The following is a 13,571-nucleotide window of genomic DNA, read 5'->3' as shown; positions in this document are numbered from 1 at the left end:
GAGTCGCAAATCTCAGAACCCATATGGCAGCTTAAAACGCAGTGATAGTGTAGCAGAGTCATGAAACTCCTCAATGGTAGTAATAGTAGAATTCAGGTTGGTCAGTGGCATGCTGACAGTTGGGGTGGGGCAGGTCTTAGACACAGCTATTGGCATAAAAGGAACAACAGATGTTATTGATGTTGCTATTACTGTCAGTGATGTAGATGCCATGCCAGCCATCTAGGCAAAAATATTCTCTTGGATTTAGACATCCTGAGGATGGCACTGGAAGGAAAGACAATGCATAGCTATGCATCTGAGCAACCATTTTTATTTATAAGATTTTTACATATGGTTATGGTAATCTATTTGTTAATGGTAGTAATCATGCAGTTATGTCTTCATTCAGTGTATACTAATGACTGGATTTGGCATCTTATTCTGTGGGCTTCAATTAAAAATTGAGAAATATATTTCATGGAGCAAAAAAAGTCACGTGCAATTACCCTCAGCCTGCAGACCCTGTGCCAATGGGTGCAACAACTCTTCTGATAACATAAGGTTGTCTTGAAATATCCATAAACTGAAAATCTGCAGTGAATCCTGTCCCATCAAACTTGTCATTGCTTTTGAAGGTGACACGGAAGTACGAAGCATCGCTTTGCATGACTGTTGGTGCGACAGATCCACAGTACGGTGGTATCTTTCTGTCAGCGGAAGGGAAGTTTGAAAACTCTAGGTAATCACTGTCTGATGTCCTGTCACACCTGAAAGAAAGAGGACAGGGTTTTGTGGGAAATCTTTCTGACACTTGAGGTTAACGATTCCTGGCACCATACATCGGAAACAAATGAGGAAAAGATAGTTGATCAGTAAATAGACACCGTAACAGCTGGGCAAATTTGAATGATTTAAGCTAATATTGCTGGACAAGGAAGAAAAATAGCTGGTAGAACCTTGTATGGTTATTACATTAATAGCATTCAGCTCTCTTTGTTAGGTAATTTTAAAATCATAGGAATGTTAATTTTTGCCTTGGATCCTTTCCTGTTACTTAGTATTTTTTTAATGAGGCTTTGTACTACAGTTTTAGAAGACAAGATTATAATTTTTGTTGTTGAAAATTGATTCAACTTTTTATTAGATAGACATTATAAAAGTCACGCGAATACCATTAAGTGGTATAGGTTTAACATTGAAGCATGCACATGGGATAGTATGTAAGTGAGCTTTCGACTTTGAACAACCTTGAGAAGGGGCTCTAACTCATACAGTGAGTCTCATTCTTTAGAGATTAGTTCATTTTATAACAGTCTCGTCTGGTTTGCTAAGAAAGACAAAGTGTTGCTGATGGTGACATGCAGAAATACTTGCAAACATAAGGGAACGTCATAATTGCCATCTTTCTTACAGTTTCTTAACACTAGCTTGAAACAGCGCAAGACTTCTATTTGCTAACCGTCTTTTTACACAAAGTTGTTTAAACTAGTCAGGAAACAGGGCTCACTTACCACTCTCAGAATTTATAAATTGTAGATCATGTATGAAGGCCACAGAAGAAGTAAATACTATTTGATTTATTTGAACTGTAGCCAATTTATTAAAGCTTAGGGCATAGAAAAGCCTGTTGCAAAAGTGTGTTTGCTTACGGCAAGATTCCTTCCACATCAAAGTACTTAAAGATGAGCCTCACGATTTCGCCGGACCGTGCCCGAAAGATGTAATGGCAAGTGGTGTCTTGTGGGTAGAACCCTCCAGGGTTTGGCGAGTTTATGGTGCCATTGGTGACTACAGTGCTGTTGTAGATGAATTCACAGGTTCCGGGAGTTGGTTGGTGACCAGAAGTTATTCCAAAGTCTGATTGACAGATAACAATTGGTATGACAGTAGTATTATTCAGAATGAGGCCTCATTTTTATGGGACAAACAGTAAACTGATTCATTTTACAGAGAATTAAATGATAATCTGCAGAAAAACCAAGAAAGGATGTGGCAGTATAGTAAGTATGAACTTGACAAGGAGGATCAGTCAGTAAACAAAGACTGTATATAATGCATAGACAGCTGTTGAAAAATTAAGGTAATGGAGCAAGAAATTTTCAAGTGGCATTATAGCCATTTAAGAACGTCAGCATAGATAACTTCCACAGTTTTAAAGTATGGTAGATGTAATGGAAGATCCTTATTACTGGACATTGTGACAGCAGTTCCACTTAACAGAATGTCAAAGTGGAAATCATGGTTTTTATTGTAAAGTGATGTTTTGTGAGCCATATAATGAAAGCAGGTGTTGGTGGCCAAATGATATAGGTAAACGTGAAATGATCAATATTGAACTATAATTGTCCATTCAAATCATGTAGGATTTGTAGGATTAACAGTTTGGGTGAGTCAAACGTTAGAAATTGGACTTCGTGGGAACAGACTGCAGGGAATGAATAATGAGGTATGTAAGAAAGCAATGCTGCTGGGTGTGAAGAGGTCCAGCAAAGAATGTGTGTGTGTTGGGCAACTTGTAATCATGACTTCCAAGTGCCTAGCAATTCCTATGCGATGTATGCAAATACTTGCCTTTGACGAATCTGAATCTCACAGAGAATCCGTACACAAACGGGTGGGGAAGCCTGGTCGAAGGATTAGCCCCTGATTTGAAAACCACTTGCATACCTGCAAATAGAAGGCAATACCTAATTATTTAAGCTTACACTCATATTTTGCTTGGGCATTCATCGTGGGTGTGATGTCACTGCAGCAGCAGTACTGTATGTTTACTGTCATAGTTTATCAGTTCAGTTGAACCTGACCACTGAATCAAAGTTTTTAAATCTTTTAACTTGTCAGATTTGATGTGACATATATAATACTATAAATTTTTGATGGTGAAATTTTTGCCTCACTAAAGAATGAATGTTTTGACCAGCCGTAGCCAGACCAAATGGTCTGCTTATGTAACCTCACAGCAGTCATGATGATAAATAACCTTCACTTCACCTGACTTGGATGACATCACTGGGAGTGGGACCGATGAGCCACAATAGTGGTCGATTTCTCTCCGGATTGTGTTGTTGTTCATATTGTAAACGGCAACGAAGTCAGTGTGCAAACACCTGCAGTCATGCAAAGAAATGTCATGAGATATAGGGTACATAACTAGCTCTGGCAAATGAGCTTGTTACATTGCATCATGATTATTTGAGTTACACATATTTTGGGCATTGTGTTCAAGAGCTTCATGGACTCTCTCAATAGGCATACAAATCATACTGGGTGACAGTTGCAATTTTTGCTGTAAATTGGAAAGCTGCCCATTTTAGAGGTTTAGCTAAGAATGCCAATGTCCATTTTGTCTGTCCATCTGCACTTTTTCTGTCCTCCCTCAGATCTTCAAAACCACTGAGGCTAGAGGGCTGCAAGTTGATATGTTGATCATCCACCCTCCAATCATCAAAGATACCAAATTGCAGCCCTCTAGTTTGAATGGTTTTTATTTTACATAAGGTTAAGTTAGCCATGGATTGTACGTTTGGCACCACTAGAGTCCAATTCGAGAGGTGTCGTTGATGCCCTTTCACTTGACCTCGTCTGGGGAGCAACTGGGCGCTGCCCAGTTGTAGCTGTTTGTTTCATATTGCAGCACATCAAGAGACTGGTAATGTATCTTTTTGATTTAGAAAATTCACAAAATAAAATTAATACATTGTATGCACAACCCCCCACGAATCATAAAATCTGTGAATACTTAAAACCCCTCTAGAAACGCTCAGAACTGCCTATTTTGATTGTTCAAACACAAAAAAACTCTAAAAATGCGTATACCTAAGTATTTTGATAGTTTTATCACAATAAGCACATTTAGTCACGAAAATGATATGAAAATACAGTAATAAGTGAATATTTCTCAGTGAAAAATACTGTGAACAGGCAAATTTTCCGTAATTAATGTGTATATATGTTTCATAGAAAGATCCGTGAATCGCTGAGTCCGTGGGTCACTACTCTATACTGTTAAATCAGAAAGAAATTAGCAATATGGGTTATTAGAACATAAATAAGCAAAAAGGATTTGATTGATCACAATGCATTATTTGTATGTATGTCTAAAGATGACTATTCAGGTTACTAAGGAAAATACAAAAGTAGTTTCTAAAGCTTAAAAGGGAAAGAAAAGAAAGATTGCTCAATCCAAGGTTATAAAGTCTCTCAAAATGTTAACTTGAATCTTGGCTTTTGCAGCTGTGATGGCATAACTTGAAAGTTTGTCACAACAACACAGATCTTTAGAAAACATTCAACCAAGCCAAGGATGTGGTCATATGTTGCCATGCTGAATTATGCAAATGTTCAAAATTCTGTGCCTGAAGGCGGTACCAGAAGGTTCCCGAAGATAAGCAGACTTTTAATAAATGGATATTCTCGTGAGAACGATTAATTCCTCAGCCCTCATATTTCCAAAGTCAGAGAGGAAGTAATACTTAAATACCTCTGGTGCACTGGAATGTCCTTTGACGGGTCAGGTAGATTGAAATGTGTGAATATGAGCTGGACTCTTTCCCCAGGCTTCCCCGTGAGGGTGTAGGCACACGTGATGCCCTCCTCGTAGTAGTTTGGGTATCCCAGAGATGTGATCTCGCCCTCTTTCTCGAAGTGGCTCGAAATCGTCGTGTTGCATTTTCCTGTGGGTATGAAAACAATCATATTCACTCTTCTATTTTCCTTGTAGCACGTCCAAATCTTTCTAGTTAAATTAAGTAAACTTACTAAACTAATGAAGGGCAATATTCGTCCTGATACTCACGGGGTGACATATGACTTATGTCTGAGGAGGTGAGAGACCAGACCTGCCCCCTCGAGAGGATGACCATGATGCATGACGTCACGTGCAAGGCCAGTCTGCACGTTGACATCACTGAAGAAGAAGGAGAGGTCTTTTGGTCAAATTAATATAAAAACAAGTAAGAAATGCGTCGAAGAAATTGAATTATCTGTACAGTGTATAATGTTGAATGAGCCGTGGCCCATGAAGCTTTTAGCCATGGCCTGTCCTACACCGTTGCCAGACGTGCGATTATGGCTAAATTTAACCTTAAATAAGATAAAAACTACTGGGACTAGAAGGCTGCAATTTGGTATGTTTGATGATTGGAGGGTGATTCTTCAGCATACCCATTTGCAGCTCTCTAGCCTTGGTATTTTTTAAGACCTGAGGGCGGACAGAAAAAGTGCGGACGGACAGACAAATAGCCATCTCGATAGTTTTATTTTACAGAGGACTAGAAATACCATATGTCTAGCTCTTCAGTGATTTGAGTATTTATTTTTTGGGGTCACGGAATAACCGTGTTACTATGATATTGAAGGATTCAAAAATTGGTAGGTTGCTGATCACAGGCACATATTATGATAGCATACATGCGTACTCATGCACATCCCATATACAAGCACAGATTTACTGTGCTCAGATGCGCAAGTTGAAGTAATTGCATCTGCATATAGTACTTGCATACACATGTACTTATTTACACACGTGAATTCACTCATGTTTTTATGTGTTTATTTATTAGTCTATGCTGACATTAATTCATAAATAATAAAAACACATACATATGTGGTTATACATGAACATAATGTACATGCAATTGCATACATAAAGGAGTATAAAAACGTACAGATTTTGCACATACGTGCATTCATTATACTCATGTAAGTTTATATACATAAAATTATACATATGGGCAGTACATGTACAGTTTTATTAAGAAAACAGACGCAAAAACGTACACTCGTCCATACGCCCAGATGAAAAACACTGATCCGCATGAACTCCTCTACATTCAAGGAACTCTTGAATGTCCGTCCGCGCTTTTTCTGTTCGTCCTCAGATCTTAAAAACTACTGAGGCTAGAGGTCTATGAATTGATATGTTGATCATCCAACCTCCACTCATCAAACGCGCCAAATTGCAGAGCTCCAGCCTCAGTAATGTTTTAAAAAATCTCTTGAAGGTTTAACGGTAGCTGTCATCATGCGTCTGGCATCGCTATAAGTGCTAACAACACAGGCCACCACCGTCGTTATTTTTTTTTTATTTAACTGATGGTAGAAAGGGCCTTCATCTCTGTCGAAATTTCGAAAATGAATGAAATTAGTAGGTAGGAGAAGAAAAATGGCGATTTCAACATTCGTACGGAACAGAGCACTGTAGCCTCTCAAGTCATATTAGCAAACATTTCGTTTTTAACATTCTTACAAAATAAAAATTACCTTTTTAGAATAAGAATGTGTGTGATGGGAGCAGTGCCTTCCATTGGTTTTGTAGAATCTTATATAAATTTTTATTAGTGTGATAGATATTACTTGGAATTCACACTGACAACGCCATGATGTGGTAAGCTCCACCAATGATATGAATGACATTTGACTTGACACAGATAAAAAAAATAAAAGTACAAAAAGGAAAGGAGAAAATACGTTTAGGCCTATTTTTGAGTAAAACGGTTTTAGTAATCGTTTGGCTGCAAAGGAATTGCCTGTTACTTATTTTCATTACTTTTTCTAGACAATGGTTGCTGTTATAAGATAGCAGCCCAGGCAAAAGGATGTCAGTTATGGGGGTGGAGGGATGGAGAAGAAAGCCTAAACTAGAAGGTAAGGGTTGACGTAGAAGTGGTGTTTTGTACCTACATGCTTATAAAGATGAAATTGATGGAAAACTGTAAGAAAAAAATTAGTTTATACTTGGATATCAGCAGCAGAAGCTTATATATATATATATTATTATATATATATATATTATTATAATATAATTATATATATATATGATATATATCTATATATATATAGATATATATATATATATATATATATATCATATATATATATATATATATATATAATTCGTAGTGTTGATTGCACCACTGAATGTCAATAACCTCTTTGAATGGAAAGCCACAAGAGTCTGAAATACTACTACTGGTTGAACTTCGTAACCTTATTGTTTGGAACAACAAAGCGTAATATTCATTTATTCGCTTCCGCTGTGGTTTTATCGACAGAACGATTTTTTTTTACATGCTACGCAGATCTATTTCTTCTTCTTCTCCTTCTTCTTTATTTTAGTAGGAGATCTGGCTTCTATTTTCGTTTCGGAGTTCTTCTTCTTCTTCTTTCCTCCTCGAAGTGGGGATTCTTCTTCTTCTTTGATTCCTTTTAGCTGGCTGCCGGGTGCTGTGGTGTGAGAGCGCGAAGTCGTTTTTGTTCGTGTTTGTGGTTCAGTCAAAATATCTTTTGTATCGTGATCAAAAGTGATTAGTATGAGTGAGAGCTTTTATAGAGATTTTCCATATATTTCGGCTTTTGTTTTGGCGTCTGTCAGTGGTTTCTAAGATTTAAAAAAATGAAGAGTTCTGCCCTAGATTGCTGAAATGACTTAAGTAGATATTGAAGTACGTATAACTTATATTATAAATAATATATCTATATATATATATATATATATAGATATATATAATATATAATATATATATATATGACAGGTTAAAATGTTCTGTTACAACAGAATTCTGTCTAATAAAAGGAGCCCATGAAAGCGCCGAAATATAGAAAGTAATTAAACTATATTTCAGAGACTGCTGTCTCTCTCTCTCTCTCTCTCTCTCTTCAGGTAGGTAATGAAGAGAGACAGCAGTCTCTGAAATATAGTAATACTTACTTTCTATATTTTGGCGTTTTCATGGTCTCCTTACAATATTTTTTGCGGATTTGAATGCTCTGAAGGACAGCATAGTAACAGATAGCACTGAATTGAATCATTTTTCCAGCACCTGAAGTGATGCGAAAGACAGTGAAGAAAAAGAAGGCGATCGTACTTCGCAGCGTCACCTTTGGAGAGGCGAGATACTACATGGAGTTCTCATGTGAGTTAGATTTCATTGACTGAGACTTGTAATTTCGCTTACACGGGGAGTAAGCCTACAAACTACTTTGTTGTTGGGGGGGAAAGGGAGGAGGTTTAGGAAAGGTGTATGGGTCTATAAAGTTCTAGGAAAGGTGTTTCGTATTGAGTGAAAGATACAGGAATTTTAGGATAGGATATTTATGATTTATTTATTGGGATGAAAATGTAAAAAATAAATAATTGCTTGCTAAACAGTAGAGATAAATTATTTCTACTGAAATATAGCATATATATTTTAATTTTCCTGGGTGAAACAAGTCTCTGTTAGACCATAGATTTTAGCACATTTTAATTTATGTTAAAAGTTAGGAATTTAATGTTTACAAATTGCGCGTAAGGGGAAAATAGATGTCTTGTCCGGTCTACAAATGTCCCGGTTGCTAATGAGTGCCAAGAAAAAGGTGCTTACTGACTCATATAATTTTTTTTAATGCCTGCACCGGTTTTTGGTCATGCTGACAAAATTTTTGCTTGCTCAGGGAGTAAACCTACAAACTACTTTGTTGTCATTGTAGTTGTTGTTTTTGGGGGTAGGAAAGGTCTATAGAAGAGCCTAAAAAGGTCTGGGTTAAAGATACCGGATTTTTAGGATGGGATATTTATGATTTATTTATTAGAATGAAAATATAAAAAATGTATATTGTGATGTTAAATAGTACAGAACAATTATTTCTAATAAAATAAAATATAGCGTATTTATTTAGATTTTCTTTAGTGAAACAACGCTCTATTTGACCGCAGATTTTAGCACACGCCCTGAGTAAGCTGGAAGTCGGATCACATGTTGTTGTACGGTCAGGCACCTGAGTTTAATCCCAATATGCCTCTGCTTGCTTATATTCTCTCTCTCTCTCTCTCTCTCTCTCTCATTGTAATGTACGTGAATGGCTTGTTAATGCAATTAAACAGGAAAAGCTCAAGTAGTTAGAGGTTCAACCGAATGCGGAACTTAATCCTTCCTCTGTGTTTCTTGAAATCGTTGAACCAGCTTCTTCGTCATCCTTAAAAGGGGATAATATCACATCCTACCGTGCCCCTTCTCACCTATAGCTGTTCAACCCCTCGAACCCTGCCTGTTCTAATCACGGGACCACAACAATTGTTACTTGAGTCAAAGCTGCCGCCTCAAAGCAGACGTCGACGAGAGGAAAACATTAATCGCTGGTGTCAGATATCAGACACCGACTTCTTAATTACCCCCGAGATTCTGAAAAAAAAAAAAAAAAAACATTTTCGCTGGTGTTTTCCGCCAAGCAATCCATCAGCAGGTCAATTTCCAAAAAGGAAAAAACAAGCCATTAGCAGATCGTTTTTTTCCCGCGTCGTCTACCTGTCACAGCGAGGCGGGAGCCGAATCATTCCACTGGAGAATATTCCGATGTAATATCTAACGCAACGCGCAAATTAGGTTCCTGGGAGCTCGACAGAATATTTTCTCCTTGATAATTTCGCAGGTACGAAGCCAAGAAGCTCGTTATAACGCCCAAGATCATCACAAACGTACCGTAGGATTGATATTACGCCTTCCTCCCACACGAGCTTAAAGCTATACTGTTCAACAAGGCGAGGCAGCAGAGATCTGGCTGGCTTGGCGCCCCCGGGAGACCGAAGGAGAGACAGACATTCACACAGACAGCCAGTCACTTTTAAGCGGAAGGCGGCTCCAATTCCTCATTAATTAATTGCGTTCTGCCTGTGTGTGTGTGTGTGTGTGTGAGAGAGAGAGAGAGAGAGAGAGAGACAGAGAGAGTAACTTTTTTAGGAGACAGAGAAAGACTCTCGTAATGAATGGGAATTATTGGGGGCTGACCTTTTATGTTTTCTTTCGTATTTTCTATTCCGACGACACTTTGAGCACCCGCGTCTTTTAAATTCTCTCTCTCTCTCTCTCTCATCCGCGAGTCACTAGGTTCGATTAATTACTTAGTACTAATATTCTGCAAAGTTCAGTGGGGTGTTCAGAGAGAGAGAGAGAGAGAGAGAGAGAGAGAGAGAAACTCGTGTCTGCAAGGTAAGTTGGCGGGAAAAGTGAAGCTGCTTACGTCTCATGGCATTGTTGCCATTCTTCGAGCTTGGCAGTTGTAATAGTACTAGCTACTGCAGAGGGCCTACGGTCGAGGATCTTGGCGTTTTGTGGTATACTAAAAATTTTGTGAGTTCTATAAGGCCTGCGATCTCGTGTGCTGGTTAATCGTCACTATTGGTCAGGTATGTATAAAGGAATTGGCTTTGGGAACCGTCGTTTGAAGGTTTTCAAGTTTAGATACAGGTGGACGGTTTCGAGACCAAAGTGGCGAGATTGTTGGCACATCGGTCTGTTATCTTGGAGCCTTTTTCTCTTTCTATATCTCATAATATAACTCCTATAACAGTTCTGGGAGATATTAATTAATTTTACTTGAATTAGGTTCTGATTTTGTGTTTTCACGTAGTTAATATCGCCAGCAGAAACTATAGTTTCTTAGTTTCTGTGGGTACGTCTTCATGATCAGAATTATTTCTGTGAAATACTGTAGTAGTAGTAGTAGTATAGTAGTCTAGTTTCACAGCGTTTTAACGCCGCCAGTGACAAATATTTTAAAGAGATTCGATATCTTGAAGATGGTTTTAAGTTATTTTTTTTTTTTTTTTTTCTTTTTTTTAGTAAGGCACGACTGAATTGATTGTTTAATTTTTTTCCTATTTTGTGATTGTGTGCTTTGCGTAGATGCGTTGTGTGTTGACCTACTGTCATACTTCAGGGATCGTGTTTTGCTCGCATATTATTATTATGAATGAGGAAAGGATAATAAGAAGAATTGAGGAGATTATATAGAGATTATTATTATTATTATTATTATTATTATTATTATTATTAGTTATTATTAGTAGTAGATGAAACCTGTTCATATGGAACAAGTCCACCACAGAGAATCCTACCTGCAAATAAAGAAAAAATAGATTTAAAAAATATATTTAAATGTATTACAATACAAGGAGAAATAGTATTAGGGTCGTAATTGCATTGCATCTGGGCCTGAACTTCTGAAATTCCAACCACGACAGAGGCAACGAAAGCATTTACTGCACATTTGGTGTTTCCTCTGTCCAGCGAATTGTGGATATTGGTGCGAGATACCACGTGATCTATAGCTTATGAGGATAGAACTGGACCGTGGAAGACATATAGGCCTAACCTACTACTACTTCGTTTCTCGTCTTTCATTTCCACGAGTTGTTATTGATGGTTTATTTATTGGAGATTACCGCTCGTCATTATTATTATTGTTATTATTATTATTTTATTTATTATTATTATTAGTTATTATTATTATTATTATTATGTGGGATATTGAAATCCTCAGAAAGTTGCCGTGAATAAATATATATATATATATATATATATATATATATAGTATATATATATATATATATATATATACAAGGTGTCCAAAAGTCTCAGTACCATTACCAGTTAATTTTTATAGCTGGTAATGGTACTGGGACTTTATGGACGCCCTGTATAATATACACCATTTTCATATATGTATGTATATATATATATATATATATATATATATATATATATATATATATATATATATATATATATATATATATATATATACAAAACACACACACAGAGAGAGAGAGAGAGAGAGAGAGAGAGAGAGAGAGAGAGAGAGAGAGAGAGAGAGAGAGTTTTGCGGCCTCCTATGTGTTGTCTGAGTCGGTAGAGTGGTAGGCGTGTTTACGTATTAAAGTTAATTGTATGCATGTTTGTGTGTGTGTATGTGTGCGTGTTTGCCGAATGATGGAACTCTTTAACTGTTTCCGTTCGTACCTTTTTTTTTTTAATTTAATTATTTCTTCTTTTATATATAAATATGACTTATACCTTTTTCTGAAACAAAGGCAATAAACAAGCTATAGTAGATTCACGTCACCCGTGCATCTGATGTCTAGGCCAGTCCCTTACGGCGCTCCGGATTGGCTGTTGATAAGACAATCACAGAGCTGGAAACTCTCAGTCTCTCTCGAGAGTTCACATGGGTGGGATGTATGTTCCACCTCTCCTGAGGGATACTTTTGAGTAAGCGATAAAGCGATAAGAACAATGGCGACGTGCGGTGATACTATTCATTTTCTCTCGCGTCAAGGGTTTCTAAGGAGAGAGAGAGAGAGAGAGAGAGAGAGAGAGAGAGAGAGAGAGAGAGAGAGAGAGAGAAGGCAGGGCGGGTCGGATTTCCACATCCGCTGGTTAGTACCGTCCAAGACAAATTTTCCTCTCTCTCTCTACCACAATCCAGATATCGCTGTAACCTGATTCCATGCTATGACTAAACTGTAGCGTTACAGTTTTTGTTCTTCTGTTTTTTTAAGGCAGCCTGTTCGTTGAATGTCTCCTGGAATATATATATATATATATATATATATCTATATATAGATATATATATATATATATATATATATATATATATTTTACAATAAGATCGAAAGAATTGACTTTAAGATCATCCACTTTCATATGCTGCTATATATATATATATATATATATATATATATATATATATATATATATATATAAATGGGGATACAATCCACAATGATGTAAAATCCTACTGTAGTTTTATAAAATGTATATTTCTTAAATATGTTATGATAACTACAGAAGGATTTTACATCACTGTGGATTGTATCCCCATTTATACTTAGAGGTACGACATAGATACCTAGCTTTTGCAAGTATATATATATATATATAATATATATATATATATATATATATATAGATATATCTATATATATATATATATATATATATAAAGGTTTTTGCCACGAAGGAAAAAATGAAAAAGCGGCGAGATAGCCGAGTACTTTCGGTCTTGTTCCGACCCTAAGAGACCGAAAGTACTAGGCTATCTCGCTTTTTCATTTTTTCCTTCGTGGCAAAAACCTTTATTTATACATAGCATCACGTTTCATATACTTCGTGATCAAGTTATATATATATATATATATATATATATATAGATATATATATATATATATATATATATATATATATGCTTATATGTCACTAAATACCACGTGACAATATATTCAGCCAAGGTCACAGGAAAAACAAAAGAAGGAGCACCTTCTTTTACTGTCCATGTGGCCTTGGCTAAATTATTATATATATGGAGTCATATGTGTATCTCATGCATTTAAAAGTCGCCCAGGAACATATAATCTTCTACGAGTACACTTCCTGAGTCAGTGGATTTCACGGAACACCTGTTGATCCTGAATTTGGCAGGTGTGCGATGAATGAAGGTCGCGTAGAGTGACTGGCAGGTGTGTATGTGTGTATTGGGTAAACAAAAACATGATGGTGGCCCTGTTCAAGATGTCATTAAACTTGAATATTTACTTCATTAGGCTGATATTTTTAAATGCCTTTTTTCCGCTGCGGGTGGTGTTAATGATCTCATTATGTTTCCCATGCCCAATTTGCATTTTAATTGTGAACTGATCAAACCTGTTTGAAAAGAAAACCTTTTTACCGTCATTTCCGTTTCAGCGTTGAATGACCTCATAGGTCCCAGTGCTTGGCCTAAATGTTTTCAGAGAACAAAAGATCTCATAGCCGTGTTTTCATCTGGTAGACGAT

The 13,571-nt window shown here is 36.8% G+C and overlaps 2 protein-coding genes across 3 annotated transcripts in view; one reads left to right on the top strand and one right to left on the bottom strand.

Annotated features, from left to right (window-relative positions):
• Positions 1-292: 292 nt before the first annotated feature.
• On the bottom strand, positions 293-9,552 carry LOC135202918 (suppressor of lurcher protein 1-like). Its single transcript, XM_064232376.1, has 7 exons — positions 9,441-9,552; positions 4,778-4,888; positions 4,463-4,655; positions 2,974-3,089; positions 2,554-2,649; positions 1,632-1,839; positions 293-749 (listed from the first exon to the last, which is right to left on the bottom strand). Exons 2-7 carry the CDS (start codon positions 4,884-4,886, stop codon positions 491-493), a joined length of 981 nt encoding a protein of 326 aa, XP_064088446.1. The 5' UTR covers positions 4,887-4,888; positions 9,441-9,552; the 3' UTR covers positions 293-490.
• Positions 7,800-13,571, top strand: part of LOC135202916 (aminopeptidase N-like) — a 69,678-nt gene continuing 63,906 nt past the window's right edge. The window contains exon 1 of one of the 2 annotated variants that reach the window (XM_064232373.1): positions 7,800-7,895. The gene's annotated coding sequence lies outside the window, so the exon portion shown is untranslated. Of the gene's footprint in view, positions 7,896-10,010; positions 10,145-13,571 lie in introns of those variants that run through there. The other variant, XM_064232372.1, reaches the window with a different exon arrangement.

Source organism: Macrobrachium nipponense, chromosome 33 (genome assembly GCF_015104395.2).
Source record: "Macrobrachium nipponense isolate FS-2020 chromosome 33, ASM1510439v2, whole genome shotgun sequence".
Taxonomy (NCBI): domain Eukaryota; kingdom Metazoa; phylum Arthropoda; class Malacostraca; order Decapoda; family Palaemonidae; genus Macrobrachium; species Macrobrachium nipponense.
Note: the sequence above shows the minus strand (reverse complement) of the source record. Positions and strands in the feature narration are given on the sequence as shown.

Bases quoted from the DNA above. Each gene is read 5' to 3' on its own strand.
- LOC135202918 (XM_064232376.1), bottom strand. From the start codon at position 4,886: ATGTCAACGTGCAGACTGGCCTTGCACGTGACGTCATGCATCATGGTC. The intron at 2,650-2,973 runs GTGAAGTGAAGG...TTCTATTTGCAG, and splicing joins AGTGATGTCATCCAAGTCAG to GTATGCAAGTGGTTTTCAAA. The intron at 1,840-2,553 runs GCAAGTATTTGC...TCTGTCAATCAG, and splicing joins GAGATTCAGATTCGTCAAAG to ACTTTGGAATAACTTCTGGT.